The following is an 8038-nucleotide window of genomic DNA, read 5'->3' on the forward strand; positions in this document are numbered from 1 at the left end:
CCGCAGCTCAGATGCTCGAAACCAGAGTGAGCCTCTCTCCGGGCAGGGGGCGCTGTGGGAGCCTGCTGGGAATGGGGGTTTGGAGAGACTCTGTCCACTCCCAGGGGGCAGTGCAGAGATGATCTGACCCTCTGGGCCCTCCTCCAGCATCCAGGGCCGGCAGTGAGAAGGCAGAGGGGAAAACTATGATGGAGGAAGCATCGGCAAGGGGAGATGAGCAAAGCTGAGTTATGGGGAGGGATTCAAAATCATTTCAAGTCAGAGGCGCAGGGGTCTTGGAGAGAAAGGGTGCTGCCGGCAACGAGGGGGTGACCAGCGGGAAGGCGCTGAGCCCTCAGTTGGGACTTGTTTGGTTTAAGAAAGATGCGCAGCTCAATTGTCACCTCCTCGGGGATCCCGCCCCTCAGGAGTGGCCTGTCCTCTCTCAGCATCTTCCAGAGCTCTCACTTGCATCCTGTTGGCTTGTAACTCGCCAGCCACAGCTGGGCTTGCTAATGATTGGATCCAGGCTGCTCTGATCAGCCAGCCTGTAAACTCCTGACTCTGAGCCTCCTGCGTCTCCAAGCCCTCCCCTTAGTATTTGTTCAGCACTAGGATGCCCAATAAATGTTTAATGGTGGTTGAAACATGGGCATGGAGGGAGGAAGGGGGCAGGGCAGAGCTGAGGACTGGAAGTTCCCAGCAGGTTACAATTGAAACCATTCTAGAAAGAGAGAGAAGGATGAAGGGAAGATTTAGAAGAGAAGTGGAAGGCTGGTTGGGATCTTGAAGGTTCTTGTGCCCAGAAAGGAGACAGGGAAAGAGGAGGGAGGAAGAACGGGGAAAAACCAGAGTCCCTCTCGACTTGAGACGAAAGCTAAGGTCAGACGTCTAGAAAAAATTTCAGAACCAGGAGGGAACAGACAGACTCAAAGGAAGCAGTGGCATGTCTTCCTCTGGGGACCTTTCAACCCAAGGGAGATTCTAGTATCTTCCAGATTCCTTTATGGTTTGCTGTGTGGGAGCATGGAAGAAAGGGCAGGGGAGAGGGAACAACAACCACATCTCGGGTCCATGCTCCAGACTCTCAGACATCCTCTCAGCTCATCCCCAAAGGCTCCTGACAACACAGGCGAGGAGGGCCATAGCGGTTGCCATTTTGCACAGAAGGAAGGCTAAGGCACAGAGAGTTAAGAACCTGGCTCCAGGTCACCCTGCGAGCAAGGAGCAAAGCCAGGTTTCATTTAAACCCAGGCCATCTGATGCAGAGGCCACGCTGTTAACCACTATGTTCTAGGAACGGTTCACCACACTGGGATTAAAAGTGGGAGGGCTGAGCTTCAAGCCCAGGTCCGCTAGGCTCCAAAATCCTGACTAGAGATGGTGAGGAAGGCTCGGGGCGGCCAAGACATTTCTGACACCTACTCCCCAATTCCCCAGGGTGCCCAAGGGTATTTCTCTACCACATTCATTTCTGAACAGAGACTATTTCTCCTTCCTACGTCCCCTCCTTACCCCCCACCCATTACGGAACCTCCCTGGGGTGGGAAGCGGGCATCTGCACCCACCCGCTCACCCAACACCCCTCCTCCCCACGCCCTCCAGCCTGGGTGGGCTTATCCATCAGGCACAGTGGCTAGGCCCATAATGATATTTTTAGGGGGCCATGAAAATGTTTTCATTTCTTTTAAAATCAGAAGGGAAAAAATAAACTTTTAGGTCAAAAAGAAAATTTTAATATATAATATTAATTCATTCCTCTTTATACCAATACAGTCATAAAACACCATTTTTAGTACTTTATTATGGAGGAAGGGACCCACGAAGGCAAAAGTGCCCAGGGCCCATGAAAGTCACAATGCCGCCCTGTCCACAGCCCCGTGAGAGGAACATTCTCTCAACCTCCCCTTTGCCAGACCCTATTCCTCCCCTCCTAAATTTTTTCACCATCCCCTCCCCTACTGAAGGACCTCCCTAAATTGGAGGAGAAATACAACACAATAGGATCAGCATTCACTTAGGAAGAAGGAAACCTGGCTTCTTGGCCCAGCTCTGGGTGACCTGGGGCGAGTTTCTTAAATTCTCTGAGCCTCCATTTTTCCTGCTGTGTAAAATGAGACAGGTGGACTAGAACTGGTCACAAAGACTCCTCAGCATTATGGTCCTGATTCTTGGATGGGCTAATCCTTGGGAAGCAGTATAGCCTTGTGACCATTGACCCGGTAGTCGGACAGACCCAGTTCCAAGTACCAGTCAGAATCAGAACAGTAAACAATAATCTCTGTGCCTCAGTTTCCACATCTGCCAAACAGCGATAACAGCAGCATCTACTCCGTAGGTTGTTGAGATAATTCATTTAAGGCATTTTGCACACTGCCTGGCAACAGTAAGTGCTCAGAAAAGATGCTCAGTTTCTATTATTATTATTATTATTATTATTATTGTTTGCTATTCTGATTCTGAGAAGCACCCCTCAAAAAGAATAAAATGTGATTATTATTTTTTATTTTTAAAGATTGGCACCTGAGCTAACAACTGTAGCCAATCTTCTTTTTTTTTTCCTGCTTTTTTCTCCCCAAATCCCCCCAGTACATAGTTGTATGTTTTAGTTGTCGGTCCTTCTAGTTGTGGTATGTGGGACGCCGCCTCAACATGGCCTAACGAGCGGGTGTCACGTCCGCGCCCAGGATCCAAACCCGGGGCCACTGAAGCAGAGCACACGAAGTTAGCCACTCGGCCATGGGGTCAGCCCAAAATATTATTTTTAAATACCCACCCACCGCCACAACCCTCATTCTCTCCTGGCCACAGCCCATCTCTGGGCAGCTTGTTCTTGGTTCCTGAGCTCTGCTCACATCTCTGTCCCACCCCGGGGAGCTGGCTGAGGGGAGGCATCTGACACCCCACCCTCTCTAGTTCTCCAGGGGCTGGGGAGGGAGTGAGAGTAAAGGGAGGTCAGCCTGGCAAAGACCGCAGGCTTGTCCCCTTCCCCCGCCCCCTTCCCCATTTCTCTGCCCACTCACCTCTCACCCGTCCCTCAACAAGCACAGGAAAGTTCTAACCCAAACTCAGCATGTGTGCGAACACCACCTTTTCCTCACATCTTCAGTGCAAATGTCCTTCTCTTGTGCCAGAGGACCCAGGGGGTCTTGAGGAACACGCCTCACTTTGTCAGACCCTCATTCTTTTGATTACTGCCCTGGCTCCTCCTCCCCCAATTTCTGTCCCCTTACCCTTCCTCTCAGGAAGTCCTCCTCCAGGGCCTTCCCTGAGCTCCCTGACCCCTCCAATCCCTCACTTCCCCCTAGTCCCAGAGACATCTCTGACGACGCTGTCACCTTTGCCCCTCTCCCTGGGCCACTAGAGGACCTGCGTGCTGGCTGGTTGTTGCCATGGAGACCCATTTGAGCCCAGGCCCCGCTCTCCTCTCAACGCACACCCCTGGTGAGATGAGCCGTCCCCCCAGACCGCCCCACACACAAGGGCTCGGTGTAGACCTGACCTATGCTGTTTTCCCTCCCTTCCTCCTGGCTCCCCACCCTGGTGCAGACCCACAAGCTCACACACACTATCACCCCACAATCCACCCACATCTTCCCACCCCTAAAATGATAAGAGGACGAGAGTGCTCTTAAGCAACGGACCAAAATGGAAGTGGGACAGGGATTGACTTAACAGTAGATCCAGCTCTGCAAACACTGCTTCTCCCTCAACCCTCACATGTCCCCCTCCCATCCAGGCCCGAACCCCCAGGAAGCTCAGACTACAACTCCCAGCAGGCGGAGAAGCCTGAAGTCCCGAGCTGGAGGAGCAAGGCACGCTGGGAGATGGAGTCTCGGCATGTTGCACCTGCCGCAGGAACCAGAGAGGGGAGGAGGATGGATGGAGAAGATGGAGTGCGGATGCGGTGGGAGCAGTCCGCAGAGCATCCTTCCCCGAACCCAAGCCTTTCTGTCCTCTGCGGAAGCGGAGGGACACATGCTCACTCACTGCCCTTCTCCAAGGTCCGGCAGAGAAAGAACTCCCTCCTCCACCCCCGCCCTCCTCCCCCCACTGAGCTCTGCAGCTCCTGCTCCGACATCCAACCAGGAGTTGTTCCAGGCTGGGCCCGACCAACGTGACCTAGCGGGGAAAGGGGTGAGAGAGGGAGGGGTTGGAGAGAAGGCACTGGGAGAAAGCGATTGTCCACAAGTGTAGGCAAAAATAATGACCTGCAAGCAGGATGCAAATAAGCTCAGGGACACCTCCCTCTTAGAGTAGGGGCGCTGAGGGCACCTGTTTTCACAAGTCTCCAGATGCTCTCCTCTCCTCCTCCCCCCGCCCCTCCCTCTACCCCGCTGGATCACTCACTCACCACCTTCCAGCGATCCTTGACCACGTAGTTGGCCGGCAGGATGTCGGCCTGCTCCCCTCCCCCACTCATGTTGGTTTCGTCCTTAAGAGCGGCTGCTAGGCACTGCATCCGCCAGCCGGAGGGAGGGGTGTCCGCAGGGCCTGCCCTGGGAGGGCCATCTACCTGGGGGAGTGGGAAGGGACTCTGAGTGGAGCAGACTACGGACCTAGGACCACCTTGTGGATATGGAGGAGGGGAGCTCCATTCTCCTGGCAGGCATCCTTCCCCGGCCCACTGGGCAGATGCTCCAGGGCTTACTGGGGGAAGCAGTGTGTAAACGCCAAGGTGGAGGTCAGAGGAGAAGACAGAAATACTAACCACAAGAATGGAGATGCAGACTACAAACTGGAGATGTGAAAACCAGCAACAGGACACACATGTTGATGAAAAACAGAGAGGAAAATGATGGTGAACAGGCTGTGGGGAAAGCGTTTCCCAAAGAGCCATATGCTATAATGTAGGGGAGACTTGCTGACCAAGGGGGCATACCAGACTCGGACCCATGCTTGGGCAGGGAGGACCTGGGCCAAGAGGGACCAGTCTGAATGACTCGATCTGTGGCCCCCCAAACCCACACCTTCCCTGTGCCACAAAATGCCCATGGAGCTGTGCATCTGAGGTTTATTGAAAGGGGAGACCCGCTGACCAAGGGGTGACCCATGGGAGACGCATGCCAAAGTGATGGAGACCTGCTAATCAACCATGGGAGATGTGATAATCGGAAAATGAGGAGATACTCAACAGCCCCTTGAGGATGGTGCTAAGCGAGGAGGATGCAGCTGCTGAGAGGCACACACTATTCTCAGGGCTGAGCCCAACCCACTGACACAGCCATGGGGTTGGGAAATGAGGATATGAGTGATGGGGTGAACATAAGGCAATGGGCTCAAAACATGGATTTTAGAGGGAAGATAGCCCTGTGGCCACTCTGAGGGAGAGAGGCAGGCTGAATTAGGGGAGTTGCAGACAGCAGGAAAGTGGGAGTGGCCTAGCAGAAGGCCGGAGAAGTGACAGAGGGCAGCCGGTCTGGGCGGGCATGGACTGAGACAGCCTCTGACCACAGCTTTCTGTGTATGCTGAAGAACCAACAAGAAGGAGCACAGCTCTTGTCATATTAGGACAGGTAGAAGTTGGATATCAGAGAGAGTTTCCCCACTGTGAGGGTTGGAGAGCCAGCAAGTGTTACCCAGGGAGATGTAAGGGTGTGCACTGTGTGTGTCCGTGTGTGTATCTGTGCACGTGTCCCTCCGTGTACATATAGGTCTTTGTGTGTCTTTCTGTGTGTGTCTGTGTGTGCTTGTGTGTGTTTTTGTGTCTGTGTATGATGTGCATGTGTATGGACAGGAGGCCAGGAGAGACAATGTTTTGAGATCTCTGCCAACCCAGTACAGGATTGGAACCAGGATCTTGTCTTCTCTTCTTTCACCCTACACTCTTTATAAGCACACTGCTCTGCCCTCACAATGACCCCGGAGAGCTGCAGATGGAGGGAAGTTACTCAGGCTGGGTGTGGGGGAGGTGGAGAGCAGGAGAGTGCCTAAGGTATCTATGGATGGCGTGGGCACTCCATGGACCTGTCTTGCCTTGGGATGGGATAATTCCCCAGGGTGCCTGTGTCTAGCCACAATACAGGGGCCAGTGTGGTAAAGATGGTAAAGGTGTGGCAACAACCTTCAACAGGTCGTGGTGTGCCATGAGGGCCATGTAGAGAGGGGATCTTCATGGGGAGGGACACTGTCACTTTTTTTCGTCTTTCTTCAGATGACTCAGCTGACTTTCCTCCAAACCACACAGCATCAGAGGATCGGAACCAGGAGGGTGTCAGCCAGGTCTCTGCCCTCCTTCTGCCAAAGTGGCGCAGGGGTCATCAACTCAGAGGGCAGCGAGGGCAAGGGCAGGGTGAAGGGAGAGACGAAGGGAGAGAGGGACAGGGGGTCCTGGAGTCAAGGCGGAGGAGACAGGTTGACGACAAGACTGAAGAAGCAATTGAACCAGGAGAGAGGGAGTCTTAAGGAGTTGAACTGGGAGACCTCTGGCGGGCCTTCCAGTCCTGTGATGGTAGATTCTATAGGTTAATGAGGAAAATTTGGGCCCTGCTCCCATTTTATAGATGGGCAAACCTGGAAGGAACAGGTGAGCTGAGAAAAGGGAGAGTGGAGGCAGGAGGATGACGAACCTCTCCCTATCCACTGTCCTTCCCACTCTGCCTCCGAGGACTACGCTTAGCTCAGACCAGGGTTGGACGACAGAAACACAAAGATTTTGGCTGTCCCCTGAGGACCCTTTGGGTGTGTGGAGGCTTGAGAGCGTAGAGGGAGAGGGCTTGTGGAGGAGGCTTTTATGAAAATCTGTCAGAGAGTGTGCATATATGTGAGTGTGGGGCTAATGTGTGTGTGTGTGTGTGAAAGAAAGAGAGAGAAAAGAGAGAGAGAGAGAGACGTATCTAAGTGGTTAGGAGCTCATCATGGTGTGTGAATGTAGGTGTTGATGTGTAACTATGCAAGGTGTGAGCCAGGTGTGTGTGGAAATCTGGGAGCCCAGGTAAGGAGAGGTGATGTGACCAGTGAGGGGTAATGGGAACAGGTGAAAAGAGGTATGGAGGGGGGCAGAGGGGAATGGAAGGGTCAAGGGATGACAGGATCAGAGGAGGGGGCTGAGTAAGATAGAGACAGAGAGATCATGGTGACAGGTGAGGAAGTGACATGACCACGAGAGGGGTTTCTGGGTGACAGTTGAAGGGGTGAGGAAGTAGGTAAGGTGGCTCGTGGGAGGAATGGAGGGACTGAGGACAAGGGAGAGAGGCTATGGAGCCAGCTGAGAGCGACTTGTCAGGGGTGACAGGAGAATGAAGCCATAGGGACAGGGGACAGAGGTGAGAAGTGAGGAGCAAACCCCCTGGAGGACAGGTTGGAGAGGGTGGGTATGTGTGCTAGGGGGCAGGGAGCGGTTCCAGGCCTCGGGATGCGGCCCAGGCTGTGTAGGCCAGCGTCCCAGCTCGGGCGGAGACGGCACAGGGAGGGGGAGCTGGAGAAGGCTGCGCTGGGAGGTGAGCCAGGCCCGGGCGGGATGAGCCCACAGGAGGAACCCCCTCCCGGACCCCCGCTCGGCCCGCCGGCCGGCCCCGCCCCGCCTCACCTGCTCTGTGCCCGCTGCGGCTGCGGCTGCGGCGGCGGAGGCAGCGGCTCTGGGCGGCGCATCCCCCGGGGCCGGGGCGGGGCGGGGGCGGGGGTGGCTCAGTGCGGCGCTAGGCGGCCCGCTCCCTCCGGCGGCAGCGGCGGCGGCGGCAGCCTCCCGACCGGGACCATCCCGGCCCGGCCCGGCCCGGCCCCGATCCTCCTCTGGTGACGGCGGTGGCAGCGGCAGAGCGGGGAGCTGCCCACAATGCACTGCGCCGCCAGCATCAGCACCAGCCCTGACATCACCGCTCCACCGCCCCGGCTCTTACATCACCGCCCTTTCTCTGACATCACATTCTACTCTACTCCTTTCTCTACTCCTGCAGCCCTAAGGTTCTCTCTCGGATGATCCTGCTCTCCTCGCTGGTTTCTGCATTCCCTTGACCCCATCCCTCAGCAGGGCCCCATTATTCCTTACCTGTCCCTGTAAACCTCACCTGTCTCTATCACCCTTTATTGTCTCCACTCCCAGCATGTCCCTGTCCCTCCT

At 55.1% G+C, this 8038-nt stretch overlaps 1 protein-coding gene across 3 annotated transcripts in view; it reads right to left on the bottom strand.

The window, feature by feature from the left end:
- TTBK1 (tau tubulin kinase 1) overlaps positions 1-7744 on the bottom strand; it is a 41610-nt gene extending 33866 nt beyond the window's left edge. For 2 of the 3 annotated variants that reach the window (XM_044776712.2, XM_070514917.1), the window contains exons 1-2: positions 7508-7744; positions 4334-4495 (exon numbers count right to left, since the gene is read on the bottom strand). In XM_044776712.2, coding sequence (XP_044632647.2) covers positions 4334-4441 — 108 coding nt within the window. In that variant the 5' untranslated portion in view covers positions 4442-4495; positions 7508-7744. The remainder of the gene's footprint in view (positions 1-4333; positions 4496-7507) is intronic. The other variant, XM_070514918.1, reaches the window with a different exon arrangement.
- Positions 7745-8038: the final 294 nt, after the last annotated feature.

Source organism: Equus asinus, chromosome 8 (genome assembly GCF_041296235.1).
Source record: "Equus asinus isolate D_3611 breed Donkey chromosome 8, EquAss-T2T_v2, whole genome shotgun sequence".
Classification (NCBI taxonomy): Eukaryota; Metazoa; Chordata; class Mammalia; order Perissodactyla; family Equidae; genus Equus; species Equus asinus.